This window comes from Pygoscelis adeliae, unplaced genomic scaffold, assembly GCF_000699105.1.
Source record: "Pygoscelis adeliae isolate BGI_AS28 unplaced genomic scaffold, ASM69910v1 Scaffold41, whole genome shotgun sequence".
Taxonomy (NCBI): domain Eukaryota; kingdom Metazoa; phylum Chordata; class Aves; order Sphenisciformes; family Spheniscidae; genus Pygoscelis; species Pygoscelis adeliae.
Window position 1 is genome coordinate 5186064 of NW_008824373.1, and position 21381 is coordinate 5207444.

At 37.1% G+C, this 21381-nt stretch overlaps 1 protein-coding gene across 1 annotated transcript in view; it reads right to left on the reverse strand.

Annotated features, from left to right (window-relative positions):
- ASCC3 (activating signal cointegrator 1 complex subunit 3) overlaps nt 1–21381 on the reverse strand; it is a 273528-nt gene that overhangs the window by 18174 nt on the left and 233973 nt on the right. The window contains exon 36 of the mRNA XM_009320160.1: nt 4795–5019. Coding sequence (XP_009318435.1) covers nt 4795–5019 — 225 coding nt within the window. The remainder of the gene's footprint in view (nt 1–4794; nt 5020–21381) is intronic.

The window sequence follows — 21381 nt, forward strand, 5'->3', positions numbered from 1 at the left end:
GGACAAATCTTACATACGCAACTGTAAAACAGGCCGTTCCTGTAACTCCCACCACCTTGCAGCAAGTAATCGGCACACCTGCACTAACAACAGACGACATACAAGCTCAAAACACACTTCAAGAACTGCTCCATTTCCTCATAGGCAAGAAAACCAGATCATCCAAGGGGTGTGACTCCCCAAGTCAATAGTTTTAGTGGCTGTTACGAACTGAGGAGGTTTGGGGAGGATGGGAAGTCCAGAGCTGAGGGCCGTTCTCGTTCTTTTAGTCCGGGGGCTGCAGCTCGGGCACCTCTGCTGTTTGCAGCTGTGCTGATATGGCCGGAAAGCACCTTTTGTGTGAGATACAGCTCCCACCATCAGCCAGAACAGTCTGCAGTTTATAGAGTAAGCGTTTAGTATGTAAGCTAGCTCTTAAAAGACAGCTGAATTGGGCAGCATATTTGTGCAATATTTGCTGACTCTCAACACGTACCACAAAGATGATCCTCATAAGCAGAACTGTAGCAAAAGCTGCAATTTAAATGACCAGAAACAACTTATTTACTTTAACTATTTTAGAATGGGTAAAGCGGTGTTACGCACATCATCGTCCAGCCAAGGAAACGCAGTGCTTAACCCAAAGAGTTTTTTCTTTCCTGTCACAATTAGATTCTCTGGAGGAGTTACATGGTGGGGAAAGGCAGGCCATCAGTGACAGCGTTACAAGGTCCTCGTTTCAGGGATGTGCACGTTTCCCGTGCAAACTAGTCTTTACTCTGCAGTTTGGAATCTGACTTCATGTCCATCTTCTCAGTGCACAGGTACCCTGCTGAGATGCATTTAACACATCCATAGGTAAACACTTCTCAAAGGTTAAGGCTGAGCTCCATGGCAGTTCTGCTCCTGGCAATATTAAAATATTTTATCAACGATTATACTACAAGTGGAGGCTTGTGGCCAATCTCAATGCAAAGCCAGCAACTGTCACATTATTTCCTAGAAGAGACTGCCCTGCTGAAGCTGAGACTGACGGTATTACTGCCTCAATTATCCATTTCAATTAATGCAAATATAGGCGAGTCTTAGAACAGCAGAGTAAGAACTGATCGCTGAATACACAGTCACAAAATATAAGGCTTGACAAAAGAAGTAAAAAAGAGATTAGGTTTAGTCCCTTTCACATATTCTTAAATCAGAGATAGGAAAAAAGGTGGGGTATTGCCTTTACAATAATAATTATATTCTAGAAAAATATTAGACAAATCATTTCATTAGAATTTTTATTCTTTGATGTTCTTCTGCAAGAAGTGGAGAAGTGTTTGATTTTGAGCAGCTACTGGAGTGCTCAGCACCATCTTACTGACACCTCTATCTTTTCTTGGTAAAAATAATGCAGACAGAGTGCTAGGCTTGAAGAGAATATGCAGTCTACTGTAATTGTATTAAAGGTACAATAGAGGCAAATAAAAATTAAATGACTTGCCCAAGATCACCTAGGAAGTCACGGGAGATTTTCTGAGCCATGGGAACCTTCTGTGCTTTATCTATGAGAGCCTGTCGCTGATAACAAACTTGTTAGTTTTTGACTTGAGCTTTTCAGTGTAGAGCAGGGACATTCCTTCAGTCTAGTCAATGCCTCAGTGGCCATTCATTACAGAGATGGGTGTGGGAGCAGATAGGCATTCACCTTCCAGAAGGTTACATATTGCTATTCCCCACATTTCTGCACTAAAAGGGAAAAAAAAATCTGTATTTCATACCGGGTAAATGGATACTAAATTTTATCTTGCTATAATGAACTCCATCTATACCTAACAAATGCTAACTATAGGAAAACTGTAACAGACTATATTTCTTTCATTTTCTATGTTAACAATTACATTCCTTTCTTGAGCCAGCACCACGACTCCTCAAATTCTGTTAAATGCTTATGACTTCTATCTTTCATCATGAGTACAGATGAACAGAATTCTAACATAAAACCAAAACTTCTAAGACACCTCAGGAAAATTAATTTAAGAGTGATTGCATACATTTTTTTATTATAAGAGAATGGAATCTTACCTGAAATCCATCAGCTACATTTATCTATCTGATCCTGTTAACATAGTTTTCTGACTATTAACACTACTAAGCCTAAAGCCACTAGAGATGAAAGAGGCCCAGGGGACGCTGGAGGAATGGGTGGGAGGACGCAACGGGTGGGAGGACGCAACGGGTGGGATGCGAAAGGAACCATGAGAGAGAAGGCTGATCCGGGTGAAAGACAGCACAGAAGAGTGGAGAAGTTTAATAGCCTGTGATGGAAAGAGGCTTGCTTATGTATTGTGGCTAGAGATGGCAAATCTGCTCTGCAGGGGACCTAGGATGGAGGCCTGCTGTACGTACCGATACACAGCCACTTGTAAAAGCTCTTTGAAAGATCTTGCTTTCTTGTAACAGAAAAGCAGCGCTGATATGGAAAGTCTCTCATTCACGTACCCGCCAGCAAAAATAACAGTTTATGTTCAGGTCACAGTTTGAAGGTTAGCTATACAACCTTAACAGCTAAAGTACTTTGTAAGTAAATAAACAAAAGTTCAACATAACTCAAAAACCAATTCCCGTCTCACTGCTGAATTTTACGTTTGGTAGTGCGCAAGTGTGTGTTCACACACACAGAGAACATCACCCACTGAATATGTTTATCAATGGATCCTTCTATGGTTCAGTTCCTTTTCTCACAACTAACATCTTTTTTTCCACCTCTGTTGACCCAGAGTTCATCAGCAGGTCAGTGCTAAGGAAAAAGGTAACAACCCGTATTGAAAGTGTAACCCTGTCTATTGCTTAGATTCTGGGAACTTTAACCTCCGTTTGGAAAGCGTGACTAATAAGATGGAACAAATATTCTCCCAAGAGATGTAAACCATGTGCCAACTTCAAAATACAAAAATGCTTGCATGTTTGTTTTTTTTTTAGAAGAGGAACTTTTTTTTTTTTTTAAAGACGACTGTATATGTAACATTATGTAGCAGTTAACCGGAGGCCGGAGTGCCAAGGCACTGCATGGAATGGTATTCTTCTGAACTCTACTTCAGTTTAAAGGAACTGTTGAATATTTTAGGGTTTTTTCTTCTCAGTGATTGTTTCTGAAACACCTACTATGCAGTAACAGGATTAAAAAATACATTTCTTAGCATAGCAGGATAAATATTGAGCAAAACAATTATTGAAAAGAATCTTTAATTTACATTTTTTTCCAAATATGTTATTACCCCCAAACGCTAATTCCACGAACGTCTAAATGAACTTTAAGTATGTGATTTCTTTGAAACAAAGGTGAATCTTCTCACCTGAGTGAGCGATGTTCTCTGTTAATATGAATATTAACTGTTTAAATTACATTAATAACTGTTAAATTAAATAATTAACAGTATTATGAATAATAACTGTTCAAATATTGAAGCTTTCAGCACCATGATTTTACTGATTTGAAATATTTGGAGTGGACTTGCATTCAAGCACTGCTGGTTGCCAAGTTTAAGACTGTGAAGCAATAGCATCTGTGGTGTTATTTGCTTCTTACATTCCTTTTCTTAATTTTAGCTTTGCTTTGTTCAATTTTAGTATTACAAGCTTGCAGGTTTTGTTGGTGTAAGGTTGAGACCCACCCAAATCACTGGACTCTGAATTGCCCATGGTATTTTGTCTGTCTAGAGCACTGATTAATAATTTCTTATAGAGTGGTTTTACAAACTGGCAGGCTTGACACAATGATGTTTGCAGCTACCATATTGCCAACAGGCTTCAAACAAGATCAAAGCCTCATTCTGATAGTTGACATGTAGATCACTGAGGATATTAAAATTTGAGCAAACAAAAACTGTAGGAAGAAAAACTTACTGTCCCTATTTTACAGATATGGAACCAAGGAAGATAAAATAATAGTTTGTTGAAGGCTACCTGATCTTCAAGAACCTATGAACGAGTCCTTGTCCAGTTCTGCTTAAGAGAATTTATTCCTTTCCAGCAGAATCAGAGGGGCGGCTGTTGTCTGCGTCAACTAGAGCTCACCCTTCCTGCTGTTAACTGTAATTGCGCTTTTCAGATATGGCAGCACTCTATTCCAAACTAAAATTGCTGCTTTAAAATTCTTTTGAGGCATGCAGCTGTGCATGTGATCGCTTGTTGCCAGTACTCTCCATGGTCAGTTTAGTTTTGTGGGTTGCAACTGCAGTACAACTGTAAAAGTCACAAGCCTCCAGACTGAGTTTAAAATCTGTGTTTAAAAGCATGCTCTTTGACTCTATGATAATTGGGAAATAGAAGACGTATCTTTTCACAAGCTAGAGAAAAACCCTGTATGTTGTCCCAAATCACGTTTCAAAACATGTTTTATTTATGCTTGGCAGTGCCTACAGCACTTTTGGGCACTATAAAAATAAAAGTACCCATGGGAGACAGGTTCTTGGGGGTCAGCGTAACAATCTGCCGGGAGCACACCCATGCAGGAATGACTTACGTACAACATTCCACGATACAGAGAGAAAGCTGTTGCATAGGAAAGAAGAGGTGAGCCCTCTGGCAACAGATGCCTCCCACCAAGGTACCACAGTCTTTTACCGTAAGTTTGTTTACCTCCAGTTCTGTAAAGTGGCATCTTTATGAGCATCTAGTTCCTTCCTAAACAAAGTGGTATCATACCGTGTGGTACCAGTTCTCCACAAGACTGCAAGCGATCTTCAGATTTTTCTATATTCAAAATATTACAACACACTAACAATAAATAGTAAAACAACAAGAGTTAAATATTGAAATGCCTTACTATACCTGACATATTCTAATGGCTTGGTCCAGCACTGTCTTTGTGTCAGTTGCATAATCTGGACAAGGCAGCATGGCATGACTGAAGTGGGCTTGCAGCAGAAGGTGTGTTTTTGTGTGTGAACTGTCAAATGAATGGGGATTGACTTCAATTGGAAGGTGTTTTGCCAGTTCACTGTTCATCTGATCTTCATTGTGTCTCACAGGCAGATCTGTGTACTCCTCAGCATTCTTTAAAAAAAAAAAAAATTAACCATTGTAATTAACTTCACAATAATTATTCCTTACTGAGACATTAAAATATATGCATTTAATTTACTACAGTTAGATTTCGTTGTTAAAATAGCAGCATTTTAATGTTTAGAAAACGTACTTATTTATCAAAATCATGTGTGTGGGAAAACAATAGCTAGTAAAATATTCACAAATATTCACACAATTATAGGTTTTAAATTTTTTTTCACATAGCTGATTTTAACATAGAGAAGAAGAAAATCAAATCAGTGAAATAAATACATTAATTGGATAGACTCAGTATTTGAGATGACCTTCTACAGATATCCTACCCTGGTTGGCTCACAAAAACATCGTAAGGTTAGCTATAAAGAAGTCAATAATTCGCATTTTCAGTTTTCAGGGTTTCCACTTTTCTCTTTGTATTCAAAACGCGGTGGGTTTGAAATAGCTCTGGTAAGGTTCTTTTAAAATATATTTTCAATATTTTCAGCAGTCAGTGCCTAAGCAACAGATGATCAGTGATCAAAGCAAAGAGCAAAATTGTAAGTAGGCGCTGAAAACTATCCTCTCTGCTCCAGAGTGGGACTAATACCATTCATGCCAAAATGAAAGCTGTCTAAGATCTTTCTCACTGTTGGAAAAAGAGGCTGCACACCAACAGGTAATCTAAGTGTAGTTATGAGTAGCAACATCCTTGGGGCTGAGAGGAACAAGAATGCCTGTTGTAGTAGCCAGAGCAGAGACGTTCATTCTCCTGCTAGGGAAATCCACTGTCTCTGAAAGAAAGAAAATCCAACAGAAGCATCCTAAGAACTATAATTTAGGCTGAAGAGTCAGTTCTGTGACTTAACTGGTAATTTATTTTCTCCACAAAATCCTCTTGTGCATGTATGCATACATATTCTTGTTTGGAATGAGAATGATCTTTTTGAAGTATAAAACTTGTAAGTAAAGTAAGAGTTTTATAATATGCCATATTTTTTCCATCTGTAATTTAAGAGAGTGTACTTCTTTTGTCATAAAATAAAAAGTCATTTGGGTAGCCTGAAGGGCAATGTCTTCTCAACTATGGGCTTAGCAGAGACCATTAAATTAAAGTGTTCAGGGTTTTATATTCCTCTTAAACTATCGATTCAATATTATGCATTTTAGTCTTCAATCTCCAGTCAGACTTCCTGCAAATCCATATTAATTAAATATTCACAACGGTAACCAATGCAGAGTGAGTAAAGAAAAACGGCAATTTTAGAACACTACTAGAACTACCTAATTGACTTGCAAGGTACCGTATCCACTCATTAATATCCTAACACATAGAACCTTTTTTGACAATTCCTAAAAACAGTTATATAGCTGTTTTTCACCCCCTTGGAAACAGACAGCACAAAATTTTCTATTTTCTGTAATGGCACAATGAAACTACACCTAAACTGTGATATAAATGTAAAAGGAAAGATAGGTATTAGACAAGTTAGGATTTGGAAAGAAAATCAGAATGTCATTACTTTATTTCATATCTCGACGGCAGATTAGAAGTGAAGACTGACTAAAGACAACTGCTGCTTAATCCTGGATGCCTCTGCTAGATCTCTTGTGAAAACTGTGGTCATTTATTCTCTGAACCTAAGGTCACAATCTTTTTAAGCCCTATAGAAGGCTGCATGTTTGCTTCACTCTTTTTATTTAACTGGCTTCTTCTTCAAAGATATTTTAAAGAATATTTACCAAGGAGATTTTTTACTTAGTTTTGCTTTCCCGTTTAAAGTAGCAGAAAGAAGAAGGATCAGCCAAGTCGCTCCAGACCAATTGGTACTCCTGAAAATGCGTTTTCCCTAATTCTTCCCCAGCACATGTTTTATTTACCTCCAAAACACTCCTCTTATTTTAAACAACTTGCCTACTTAATTTCCTGTTTGTGATCATTGACTGTAAGTAAGTGAGGTTCATTTTCTTATCTGCATCATGTAGGTAATTAAAGGAAATTGAGAATGGGTAGTGAAGCTTTTATACAACTGAGAATGAAGCTGAATGGAGGGCACCGAGGTCAGCAGAGTCCATTATATTTTTATGTGAGAGGCCAGTATGTCTGCCCTGTCCTTGTTTGCTTAGTGTAGGCTGGACAGACTACTAACTGCAAATCTGTTTCTCTGATTTGCCCAGCTGTCCTTGAATAAAGACATCTTCCATTGCAAAATGTTAAATGACAGTGATTGACAACTCTGTGATGAACTCTGCTTGTAACCCCCTGCTACTGTTTTCAGGTTGCACAAGAAAAGACAGAATAAAGAAACATCCTTTGTAATCACCTCAAATGGGCCCTGCTGTTCACTCAATATTTTTTCATTTTAGTTTTCCTTTTCATTGGGAATCTCAATCTGTTCTGCAAAGGCTATAGCTTCAACTATTCCACACAATGTATAATATATATTATTTTAGAACATTGTCTCTGAATACCGTGCTTACTTCCATGGGTGAGGAAACAGATCAAATTACGTATCAATCATTAATCTTCATTCTACAGTCAAGAAACTTAATACAAACTTCATAGTTAAACTACAAAGCACTGCTGTGCATTTTTCACTTTCCCTTTTTTCTTCTGTTAAATCAGGACTATTGCAGCCCATGTGCGAATAATATGTTTACAAGCACCTACACAGTTAAGTGTAAGTTGGAGTATACCAGGAGATAACTAGGAATTTTAGCTATGGGTTCTGCAATCATGCATTTGGTAGTCACGTCACATCTCTCTTTTCTATAGGTCTGTGATGGACTTTCCCGATAATGTCTTCTTTTGGGCATTAGAGACCGCTGCATCATTTCGAGGGTCTAGGAGTCCTCTCAAACTTACATTTCAACCTGTATGCGATGCAGGGTCATATAGGAGACAGTAACTTGCTTTGCCAGTGAGAAATGTCACACGTAGACCTGCATAAACTCGATAGTTACATTTTACAAGGCCAAAGGGCTGTTCTGATAATTGAATTCTGTTTCCTGCATAACACCAGCCACAGAATCATCTTAGAGTCCTGTCTGCAACATCGTATTCCAGATATGCAGCTTATCATCACCCTTTATTTGAATTGTTAGAATTGTTCTAAAAGTAAACAACTCATCCCATTTTAAAACATATCTTTTGCAGTTTTCTGGTACTAGGAGGCATTTGAGGAGTCAGACTGAACTAAAATTTAAATAAGGCATCCAACATGGCGAGTACTATGCTCTGCAGTGTCCACAGGGTTTAAAAAAAAAAAAAAAAAAAATAATTTTTTTTTTCCCCCAAAATGTGTAGGTTTGGCTGAAATTACTGATTTATAGTGAGAGCTGAACTATAAACTTATACCACATGTAAACCTTCTGAAATATTTTAAATCTCGAGCAGCTACATCTTGCCATCTGTCTACAAGAGAGAAGAGGATACTTGTGGAGCATAGACAGAAATGGGATCAAGGTGAGCAACCAAAGTAAACTTGAATATTTTAAGTTAAGTTCAGTCATGGGAACAGTAAAACTTATAAAGTTAATGAGTTCTAGACTTTAAAGAGCAGTTGATTAATTTGTAACAATGAGGGTCTAAAACAAACCAAAAATAGTTTCTCACATTCCAGAGTTGAACCAGTAGTCTTTTCTTTAGCGATGCTGTTATTGAAACTACCTTAGGACTGGCTGCCTGCCTGTATGTTCCTTTTCTTTATATCGGTACAGTGAACCCAAACACACCGTATTTTCAACTTTAATAAACCTGCAGTGTGTTTTGCTCTCTTTCAAGTTTCTGATGTAGGAAGGAACAAGAGAAAAGCATTCTTAGGAAATCTGATACCAAAATTAACAGTCGTTAAGCTAAAGTGTTAAAAAAATCTTACAGTAAACTAGTACTATAAGTAACTACCAGAATAATAAAAAAGGAGAAAAGATGAGGATCATTTTTAGCTAATATAGTAATCGCATCCTCTTTACCTGAACCTTGGTTTAGATTACATAAATTTCTGGTAGTCTGAGTACATGCTGAAGGACTGCAAAAATCATACATTTGTGCATAGAATGAAAAATAAAAAATAAGCTGCAATAAATAAACGTGGGGTTTTTTACAGCTGTTCTGCAATTAACACTAATAATACATTATGAAGTAAATTTTAGTTCTCTGCTATCAGAAGTTCAAAGGTATGCCAATATGCAATTTATTTTTCCAAGTGAGGACAGCATATTTTGATCTTGAAGTAACTGGATAGGCAAATATAAGCTCAACAATAATATTATTATATAATTGGCTTTTGTCTTTTGTTCCATTGTACAAAGTGCTACAGAGTATTTTAGTGCAACATCCTGACCTGTCACTTCCACATAGTGCTACAGTGTATAGGAAGTAGCTGTACTCCAATCTTTAAAGCAGTCTGTAACTGTCCTCATTTGGGTGATACCTATGGTACCCTTAGTATAGGATAGAGAAAAGAAGTGTGGTCAAAATAGAGAAAGAACAAGCGCTGACAGTTTGTGAGTAGCTAGGTAACTGGATAATGATGTCTTATAATAGATTTACAGATTCCAGATTTTTCTTTGAGGATACTTCTGTACTTAAAAACATTTGAAATTATTTCTGTTTTTTACACATACATATATATAGCCCCATTCATGTGCTGACAGAAGTCTCATTTGACCCTGTTAACTGTACTACAAGGAAAATAAAAAAATCGCTGAACTAAAGTTCCCAAGTTAATCTTCCTTTGCCCATGCTCTTCGCAAGAGCACAAGACCGTATTATGTGACACAATAATGACACAAGTATATATTATGAAAATTATTTAAATTAACCAACATATTTATACTATATTTTATCTTCACATTTTCAAGCGTGAGTTTGATTTATAAAGAAAGACATTAAATTTACACAGATGTATCCTGGCAGGCAGCCGGAACACAATCAAGCTTAGATTTATATTCAGAAAACAAATAAATGTGAGAAAATATGTGCTCTAAAAAAAAAATATAAAAAAGGAAAAGAGAAAAAAAGCCCAAACTGACCACATACTTAAAAGTTGTTTTTCAGCTCACACGAAAAAGTAAAGTAGATTGAAAAATGGAATTGGAGAAGTACTTGCTAGAATTACTGCTCTGAAAATTGTATCTGCGTTAGCGATTCCATTCTAAACTCCTATTTTAAGGAGTTTATTGGTAGCCTATAAATGTATATGCTTTGGTCTCAGTTTTATGGGACATAATTCAAACTTCCAAAGTTTAAACTGTTTGGGTTTTTTTTACTCTTAGATATAAAAGGTCTAGGACGATGTCCCAGTTAAAGACAGTTATAAACATATATTACTAGTTATAAGTTTTAAGAACAAACATGATGTATGTTTTCAAGATTCATATTATAGACAGAAAAAAAAAGTCATTTCTACCAGCTTATTGAAGCGGCTACGTAACACAGGGATATTTAGATTGGAAGCCCTCTTTTAGACAGCAGACACTTGCACAAAGAGCTTCCTCGCTCTGTTTCACACATGTAAGAATATACTTTTAAGACAAACTTTGCAGAGGTGACGTTCCAGATTTTTGGGGCAGCCTGGCAGGCTCTGTTAAGCAACAGAGCAGGCTGAAGTTTTGTAGAGATCTTGAAGAGTGGCTAACGTGATGCAAAAGAAGAAAACAAAAACTGGCAGGCAAGATTAGAATATATTTACTACATGATACTGTAATTCATCACAGAGACCATTTCTAAATATGCTCCTTGCCTTCGTATACCATATAACATCTCTCCCTGTCAACTGCACGTGCACGTGGCACTGCAATCAAATGGCACCCAGCATATCAGAGCCAACCCTGCAGCGCAGTTCCTTTCCCACGGGGGCTTTCCCATCCCTTCCTTCCAGGGTCGGTGGCTGGCAGGGAGGAAAGGCAGAAAGCAAAGCCCTGTGCCAGCCCCTGTGCCGCGGGGCACGGAGGAATCGGAGCCACAGCCCTTGGGCAGCAGCTGTCCCTGGCTGCGGAGAAGGGGCTCCCTCTCCGGCACTGGTGCCTCCCACTGGGGGCTCTGCCTGCCCTCACTCTCCACTCCAGCTCGGGTAATAGGAAAATGATCTTGCCGCTTCTCTAGTACTCCGTTGGAGTACTCTCCACTCTCTACTTTTGGAAAAACGACAGGAGGAAAACAAACAGATGGGCGTAGGATGGAGAGCCACATCCAAGGGATAAGGGCTGCTCAGTGTCTTTTTGAAACAAATACTAACTTTTTTATTTATTATCTAATTAGTGGTTAATATTTATTATCTGAAAATGGTTAATTTTTACAGATAAAAGATATGTGTCAAAAAAAAAAAAAAGAAAAAGAAGTATAGCATTCAAATTGTAAAGTTAACCCAATTAACTAGATAGGAGCAAAATAGTGAGGCTGGGCTACCCTGGGCTCTGTCTCTAGATTTAAGACTTACCAGAGAGGGAATTGGAAATTTCCAGTTGAGCATGAGAAGTTGAAGAGATAAAGTTGTAAAACCCATCAGCATGCAATTATGTAAATCTATTATTTTTAAAAAACTTCATTTCTAACTGTCTTTCACGATTTAAAATGGACTTATTTCAGTAATGGGACCTACAAACATAGTTTATAAGAACATACAAGTTAAAAGTTCTTACGATTCTTATAAAGTTCCCACGTTAGTGATCAGAGAAATCATACGTAGTTGTATTCTCAGACTTCTCACTTTAAACAGACAAGCGTTTGATTTTTGTTTTTAAATATCTGCATATGATAAGCACTGCAAATTTTACAATTGCAGACATCATAAAAAGTACAAGCTAGGGCAATGAAACAGTTGAGTGATCACTTAAAAACACCCTGAAGGGTTTAGATTTCACAAGTTCACCTCTTACTTAAACCATCCAAACTACAAACTACTGATGACATTCCTGATGACCAGAGGTCAGGAGTCCAAAAGACCTTTGCCACTGCACACAGAGCAATAGGAGGTCAGCAATATTAGCTACCAGTAGCAGAGAGTGACCTGGCAGATCTGGGAACTTCTAAAGTACAAAGTTAAATTACAGACCTCTGCTTCAGCATGGAGTTGCTAAAAGAAAATGCAAGCATGCTAGCACATGTGAGAGGGAGGATTATATAAAATAACAATAATTTGACATGGGAAAAACGTTATTAGGACTTCTATACTAACTTGAAAGCCGATTTCCCTTTTTTTCCTAAAGTTTCCTAAGCATATCACAGAAACGAGGTTTCAGTGTACAGGAAGATGCAGTAATAGATAATACAATAATTGTAACTGGTTTACCAAATGGTAAAAAATATGCTTATAGAACCACTCTGTTTCAGAATAATTGCCTTTTTAAATTGCATATTTTACTAAAACATATTAAAACAAGGAATAAATGAATGATTTCAAGTCTTAACTCTCACAATCCATATTTCATAAAGTTTATGATCACAATCATAATTCAGTGCTACTTTTTTTGGCCAGTCCTAATAAAAACCATTCCTACAATACATTCATTTTTCCCCCAAACGTGTAGGTACTTTCATATTATTAAGCTGTACAACTTTCATAGAGGTGGCTTTAGTTCACTCTCAGGTTTTTCAGTTAAATTATTGATTATAAATAAGGCTGTAACACTTGCAAACAAGGAAAAGTAAATGCAAAAGAAGACTAAAGTAGGACAAAAATAAGAGCAAACATCTGAAACTGGTATGGCATACACATTATTCACTCACATAGAATAAGTTACTTTGACCGTAGCAAATAAATATAAATGGAATGGTATAAATTCCATTTATAAAGTGAATTATAGCGATGTGAGAGAATTATTGCATTTTATCATTGAAAATGGTATATTTGAGATTTTCGCCTCTCCAAGATGCCTGACTTTTCCTATTACTTTTCATGAGAACGCTTTGAACCTGCACATTCTGAATGCGTTATCATCACCCCATTTTTTTTAATCTTAATACCTAGATGGGGCAGTGACCCACACCTTTCTTCCCCTGTAATCTCAAGCCATATTATAGGAAAGATTTAAAACCGACTGTTTTTGGCTGTGTTGAAACTAATTGTATTGCACAAATACAGAAAAGCTTTTCAGTGCATGAACTCAGTAATGTGCTAACACAAAACTGGGAAAATCTCTCTGAGTGTACATTCAAAAGTCTGATTGTCATGAGAAATCTACTTCAGTTCCATTTGGACGTTTGTCCATGTTTTGAAGCTGAGCTCAGCTGAATCAGCTGGCTCAACTACTGATTGAGACGATGATAGCAATAAAAATTGTAATAGCAAATCTTGGCACGCAGCTTTCCCTGGGAAAGCGATCAGTCATTTTCCATCTTTGGCTTTGATCCTCCATTGGGATCTTCCAGTGCAGAGCCCAGACCCAGGGAAGAAGTTAACAGATCTCTGCATTAAGTTAATGCTACTCTGCATGGAGACAGGAGTAAGCCCTACGAATTCTTTATGTGAAACGGGGCCCATACGTACTGTATATGTTAATGGCAAGCTGTAAAAGCTCTGTGTGTTGAAAACCGCATTTCAGATCTGCTGACCTGTGGCAGCTCCCCTAGTGGGGAGCCACAAATACACACTGCTGCATTTTTGTACTGGATTACATTCCGGATCTAGACTACTATGTGACCAGAGACAAAAGAGAATAAAAAGTTCACAGGCGTGAATACCTGTCATCATGTGGTGAAATGACTTGCAGCCTGTGTTCAAGAGAGGCTCAAGCCCAGAATAATAGCAGAACAATATGAACTGGCAGAAATATATGGGAAACTTGGAAGGTGCCTACATGCACAATGTCTTTTCAGCAAGCCAACGCTACTGGTCTCACTCTGAGCACTTTTAAATGAAAATAGTTCAATATAATAATAAAAAAACAACTGTAAGAGGAAGTGACAGCTGCTGCAAGTAAATTTCAATAAGAGTAGTTCCCTGCTGATAAAAACTGGCACATCTCCACTCATTTCAGTGTGACTATGTGGATTAACATTGCTTGAAAATCTGACCCAATGGTTTGAAGAACTCAAAAGCTGCAAGGTAATGCAGAGATGGAAGACACCGATAATTACAAGGGTGGGGAAGAGGGGTAATCACCGAGGAAACAAAAAAGTCAGTAAAAGGAAAAATATTTGAAGTCCATTAAACAAATAGACAATCTGTCAGTATTTTGGTGTGCTTGATTTGAGGAAGTTATATCACCACTTCTGTCATGAATGACCAGAGGTCTGATACAGTGAGTAACATGGCAAAAATGCCCTTGTACCACACTTGACCTTAACAGAACATCCCATTACCCGGATGGGACGTACCATGCATTACTAGGGCAGATCTAACCCTTTTTGGATGGCAAGTGATAATTTTTCTTGGTGATGTTCACTGCACACAAATTTGTGAGAATACTGTAAAACTCAGTGTTCCTACACAGACTTATACAATGTCTTTTCCACCTGTAAATAAAGACATTCATCTAAACTACACTGTAAGAGCTGTATTAAAAAAAAAAAAAAAGGAAAGATAACTGACAATTAAGAGAGTTGCAGATATTTTGCCTACGGTGTAAAGTTTTACAAACTTCTTTTAAAAGACAAAGAAAACAGAGATTTTCAGTACCAGATGTCTAGGAAGATCCCATTTGGATTTGAGCTACTTAAATTTGCAATCATGTATTTATACATCTAACAGAGCTTCTGTTTCCCCTAGAATCTGAAAATTAACTAGCTTTGTAGCATCTTCCTTGATCTGCCACCCGTGCCCCGAGGATTAGAGACTCCACCTGAGCTTGTTTTACAAGCATAACAGAAAAAATTAATCTCTGCTGGCAGCGATCCCACTGGGATACTGATGAATAATGATATCCCTCTCTTGCTGCCCTCTCAGTCCACTAGAAAAGCCACTCTAACCCAGCAACGTGGAAACCGCTGAAACCATTCCAGCTGTGGATTAGCAGGCAGTCAAGCATCCATCTGTTCTGTGTGAATCAAGAGAAAGCAAACACGCATTCTTATAGCTAAAGAAGTATTAAAAATTAGCATCTTATATGACTGCATATAGTAAAATATTAAGATGATCATATACAAAAGAAAAAATAATCTATTAACTACACCTCATGTTGTTTACATTTGCTTGCTGCCTTAAGCAAATCATAAAACAGTTGGAATTCATTTCATTAACCTACAGAATATTGTGCATTCGATGATTTAATATGTTCAGGATAAAATTTCTTAATATCGTATGCATCACTTGTACCTAAAAATATTTTGTAAGTAGACATGCATACACACACTAAGTAAATATAAGCGAACATAGTAGCATGCCTTCACCTTGATGGGAGAAGGATTTAAGAGACCTGTTGTGAGAGGGAGTTTAGCCATTTTCTCACCCTCTAAGGTGAGAGGAATAGACTTGAGATATTTTCTCTTCCTGAAAACTAGTAGTTTGAATAACCTCTGCTGGTTTGCTAGTCTTTTCCACTGGAAGACAGAAAGGAAAGGCAGTGGGAAGTTGGCATGTGGGCAACCCAATCAAATTGGTGATGCCTGATTTGACTCTTCCATGGGAAATAAGACAATGATCTACTATAAATTAAGGAAAGCTGTATCTGAGCATCATCCCAGATAAAATTACTTAGAAAAGTGCATAATTTGACAGTTTTCACATAAAAATTCCAATATTTTGCCAGATGCCTGGCTTATAATCATTAAGCTGCAGAGGTGAATAAAATCTGCAACTGTTTGTTCTCTAAAAGCAAGCTTACTATGCTATACCAAGTTTACAAATATATATATTAGCTTTTTCAAATGCTAAGAGAAGTTTTGGCCTTTTGGTGGCAAAAATCCCTCTGCAATTTCTTCTAACATTATAGGTAGCATGAGCTACCTAAATAACTGTGAAATAAAGCACCTTGTAAATACTAGGCAAATAATAGGAGAGGACGATTTCTTAAAAGTTCATCTGTGATAATACATAACATCAACATTTAAAATAAAATTCAACGTTCTGAAGCTAGCCAGGTTCCATCAGAAAAAAAAAAAAAGAAAAGAATGAGACAAAGAAAGAATCTAAATGTAAATAGGAAAATACAAGTGTCAGATACTTCATTAAGGACTGATCAGTAATCCTCTTATATCCTTTTTTTTTAAACTACTATGCTAAAGGAACAATATATGCTGGATACCAATCTTGTATGATGTAATTATTTCAGCCAAACCAATCCTTATCCTGAAATTTCTGTTCCAATCAGAGAACAAGCTACAAAATGCCATCCTCTTTCTTAACAGTTTTACAAGTCTGAGCAATAACTTCTTTGCTGACAGAGAAAAACATTTATGTGCCTTTAAACAGCAGTCAGTAAGGCCGAGTTAGTGTCACTAAGTGAACTGAATTCTGTGCAAACAAATTCATCAGCAATATAATTGTAACTGCTATAATTTATAGTACAATAGTATAATTCTATCAAAAGCAAAGGCAATAACTAGAAACCAGTGAAGACAAAAGAACTGCAGGCTGCAGAGGGCCTAAATTTGCCTATCGTGCTTTAATTACAAATTGGGAGGCAGAAAGTAGGTAGAACTTGTACTGACTTGCTAAAGGCACACCGAGCTTGTAAGACTGCCTTCTGGAGTACTTGGGGCATAAGAACCCACAGCCATTTATCAAAGCAGCATTGCGTATTATAAAATGTTCAGCTTTACCTTAATAAAGATGCAGTTTAGAACTTCAGTTTTGTTTCAACAAACACAAACATTATTTCAACAAATATATATTTGAAAACAGAGCCATATGACATGACTGCTGAAAAAAAGCCATTTTTTTCAATATGAATACTTTGCAAAGTATTGGCTGCATGTACACAACCATGCATAGTTTGAAATCTTGCATAATGACGATGGCTACAATTCTAACTGCCAAGTGGTAAGTAAAAGACTTTTGTGCTTCAATAAATAAACAAATAATGGTGCGCGGTTGAATTGCCTGCAGCTTTAAGCAGTCAGCTAAACCAAGCTTGCTATCACTGAACTTGCTTCTAGCATATATACCGAGGACAAGCATTGGTTTGCCACAGATGGCAGCCAACGTTCACATTTGTAAGTACAAGACCAGGACAGTACTCCTATCTACCCTAGCAGATACATAGCTTCCTGGCTCATCAAAATAGTTTTCATTGGTATACATGAGCGTTTTGCTGCTATAACTGCATCTATAGCTCCTGTTAAAGGAATTTATTTCCTCATTTTTCTGACAGAAACAGTTACCAAAGCAACTGTTTGAAATGGGGATATAGCCTGAGGCTACTGGCTTCCACTACCACAGCTATATACACTTTCACAAGTTTTTCCCTTGGAGGCTGCACTGCAATCACAACAAATTAAAGCAAAAAAAAAAGAAAAAAATTAAAGATACTATATTATTTCCAAGATAACAGTTCTTCTCTTATGGCCTACCTCGTGGGAAATGTATGTCAGAAACCTTTAACTTCAACTTTAAAATAGGTTTATTTTAACTTTCCTGAGTATTGATTCAGTTTTTCAAACTGGCAAGTAATGACAGAAGTTGAGTAAGAAGATTGGGGGAAAAAAATGGAGATCTGTTAATCGGAGATTAGAGAGTCATGTGTATTAGAGATGGGAAGGTTTTATATTTTCTCATTTTGAATGTAATTCTTTCTTATTGATGCCATAAAAATGAAAGACTTATGCCATGCTCAGTTAGCTGTCAGTGGTGGGCATTGTCATCTTGATTTACCAACTGACTGCTTTTCTGGAAAGGCGGGCAGCATATAGAATCACAGAATCATAGAATCATTAAGGTTGGAAGAGACCTCCAAGATCATCGAGTCCAACCATCAACCCAACACCACCATGCCCACTAAACCATGTCCCTAAGCGCCTCATCTACCCGTCTTTTAAATACTTCCAGGGATGGTGACTCAACCACTTCCCTGGGCAGCCTCTTCCAATGTTTAACCACTCTTTCAGTAAAGAAATTTTTCCTTACATCCTATCTAAACCTCCCCTGGCGCAACTTGAGGCCATTCCCTCTCGTCCTTTCGCCACTTACTTGGGAGAAGAGACTGACACCCACCTCGCTATAGCCTCCTTTCAGGTAGTTGTAGAGCACAATAAGGTCTCCCCTGAGCCTCCTCTTCTCCAGGCTAAACAACCCTGGTTCCCTCAGCCGCTCCTCATAAGACTTGTTTGCTCTAGACCCTTCACCAGCTAGAGCACATATGAAAGCATATGATGCTTTCAAACTAAAAATCAAACAATTCTTTTGGAAAAAGAAAAACAAGAAATAATTGTGTCATGATGTTAGAAAAAGATTACTGTATTCAAGTACTACAGCAACATTCAAAACTGCTCCATCTACTGGGATTAGAGAAAAATCAAGACAAATTTAATGTCTGAGTATTCATGTCTGTAAGTACTCTTTCTGCTAAGTACAAGATACTTTGAATATACTGGATATAGATGATGAAATTTGGATGCTATTAAAATTCACTGTAGCATTTTGTTTTATTTTCATGAAGCCAAACACAATTTTAAAATTTAAACTATTTTATTAAACACACTGTGATACTATCTAGATGTTCCAAGTGGGAACTGAAGCACAAATGTTTTAAAATATTAAAATCCAGAGAATATAGGCTGTATAAAAATTAAGTAAATGATCCTGGAAATGCCTGTGTTCAGGATGAAATTTATGCATTGAACAGTCCCAGGTATGGATTTATTGTGAAGAAAAGATTTAATGGTAAGAGGTAACAGTTTTCTCCTATTATAAGGGGTCACTAAAATACGCATAATGGCTGAGGCCTGTTCCTATTGGTAGAGTGGCCACAGCAGTTATGTTCATATTGTTGAGAATGCACGATATATGTGAAATCAAATATGTAAGTTCTTTAAAGGTTAGTATGTAACATAATTGCTTTTCATCTGATATAAAGTTTACATAATAAAGTATTTCTATTCTTGACACTGAAATGCCATATTTAAAAAGAATATCATAATGAATACAGTCTTGCTGTACTTTTATGCCGTGAAGAAAATCATAGTAGCATAAACCCTACCTTCTAAATTAAATGTAAATGTAAATTTAAACTAGAAAATGACTGACTTTGGAAGAGTGATCTGATTTTTTTCTGAAATGGCTATAGAACAGAAAACCAGTTTTGTATAATATCTCAAAAACAAAAGCAATGTTTCTGCCACAGCTTGCAGAGAAAATATTACACAAACCAGCTCACATTAGCTTGTTCTTGGACAATATTTTTGTACCTTATGAAATCCTCCTTCCCTGGCATCTAACTGGAGACCAGTTGAAAAGATAGTTTATCACCGAGTCAAAAACCTCTGTGGCCCCTTCATGGGAGACTGAACCAGCAGCTTTAAGATAGAATCCTGCTACGGAAATGAAATTACTATAGACTGAGAGTGTAAATATTCACAAAACTCACATTATTTCCCTGGGTAGAATAGGATGTTGCCAATGATGATGAACAGAAAATAAAGCTATAAGTTACCTAGAATCTCATAGTACAAATACCTAACAGGTAATGAAAGACAGATAAGGCATTAACAACTTTACTCTTTTGTTATCTATGTATCTGGGATGGAGAGCACCTGTTTGATGAACCTCCTCCTTCTACCTTCCAAATTTGCTACTCCAGCAATGCCAGATTTTCTGCTGAGTTCCAAAATACTTAGTCTAATACAAGCCAGTGTAACAAACCCATGTCAATTATCACACAGAAATATAGGGAAGAGGTATGTGGATACCAAACTTATAAGCCCATGTTTATATCACAGAACGATGGATACGTATGCCCCACTATAGCAAAAATACCATGTTGTTCTGTCCCTAAGCTCCCCAGTTAGAAAGAAACCCATCTCTTATAACCAGTTTACATGAAAGACAGCAGTAGGCACGAGAAAACCAACTAGTTCCCTCTTGCAGGTAGAATTCAAAAACAGAAATAAGGGAAAACATGCAGATAAAACAAGGGATGAAAGATGGTAATGTTCTCCCCTTCACTGTCTGGTATGAACAGATATGACAAAGTATTTGCTCTGTAGATAAGAATATTAACCAGATAACCGGATAAGTGTAGTAACAAATCACCAAACAACATGAAGCTAGTGGATCTAGCCATCACAGTCCTGATCAATCATCAAGACAGACCTCCTTTCCTCAAGGTACAACAAACCTCCATTTGATTTTAAAAAGATTTGTGGTGACTGCTGCTTTAGTACAGAAAATGACAAAAATTACCCCAAAGTATCTCTCACTGCTTTTTACCTAGACCTCCGTTTTAATCTCTGCACCTAACTTTCAGAATAAAAGGAAACAGTCTTCAGGTACCTCAGGGAAATCCAGCCTGTCAGTAATAATTCATGAACACTTTCTCATCAATAATACTTAATGCAAGAAGCACCATAACTCAACAGTGATTAAGCTCATTTGGATTACTACTGTCTGAAGCACGGTTAGGAAAATTTTAAAGAAAGCTCTATGGAAAAGCATCAAACATTTTCTCTCAGAAAAATTACAGCTCCACTAGCACAAGTCAGTTACAAAAGTAACTGAATCTGAACTTCGCTTAATAACTGCAAACCCAAGACAGATTAAACATCTCGAGTACAGATTTACTGAGAGGAGAAGGGAAAGCGTGAGGGGATTGTACCCCACCTATTTGTATCACTTACTACTATATACTTCCAACACGACTGCGGGGCTGTTCCCATGTGCCATGTTCCTGTTCATGTTATGGATACTTCAACCCCTAACCATACTGAAAAAAGTTCATTTAATCTTGCAAAATGCTGGCAGATGATGAAATTAAAAGATAAAATAAAAACAGAGAAAAGAACAAATACTGGAGAAGACTATGAATGGTCTTGACTGCTAAGTGGAAACAAATCTTGCTATCAAGTGACTTTTCTGAGAGACCCATCAGCACTAGAAACAGGATGACTCGAAACTACTTTTTCACGTGAGTTGCAAAGATTCATTGGTAATTCACTGGTGAATGATCCTGAATTCTGAATGCTCCCATCAGCATGGCAAAATGTCAATCTGAAACTCAAAATCTCTTAATCAAACTCAGATTTAAAACTCTTAATAAGATCATAAATTTCTGAATTCTTGAGTGCAAACTTGCTTTTTTCCTGTTTTTGTTTTAAACAAACGTTTGCTCCTTTTCAAGTTACACATTGACAATTTGGTAGAAACTTGTATATATCCCATTTCAAACCCACATCATCAGTATTTTCTTTGTTACAATTGTACACTTCTGCCTTCCTTATATACATCAGACAACTTGTAAATGTCTAAAGGTTTGCAAGATTATGAACGGCGCCAACAAAAA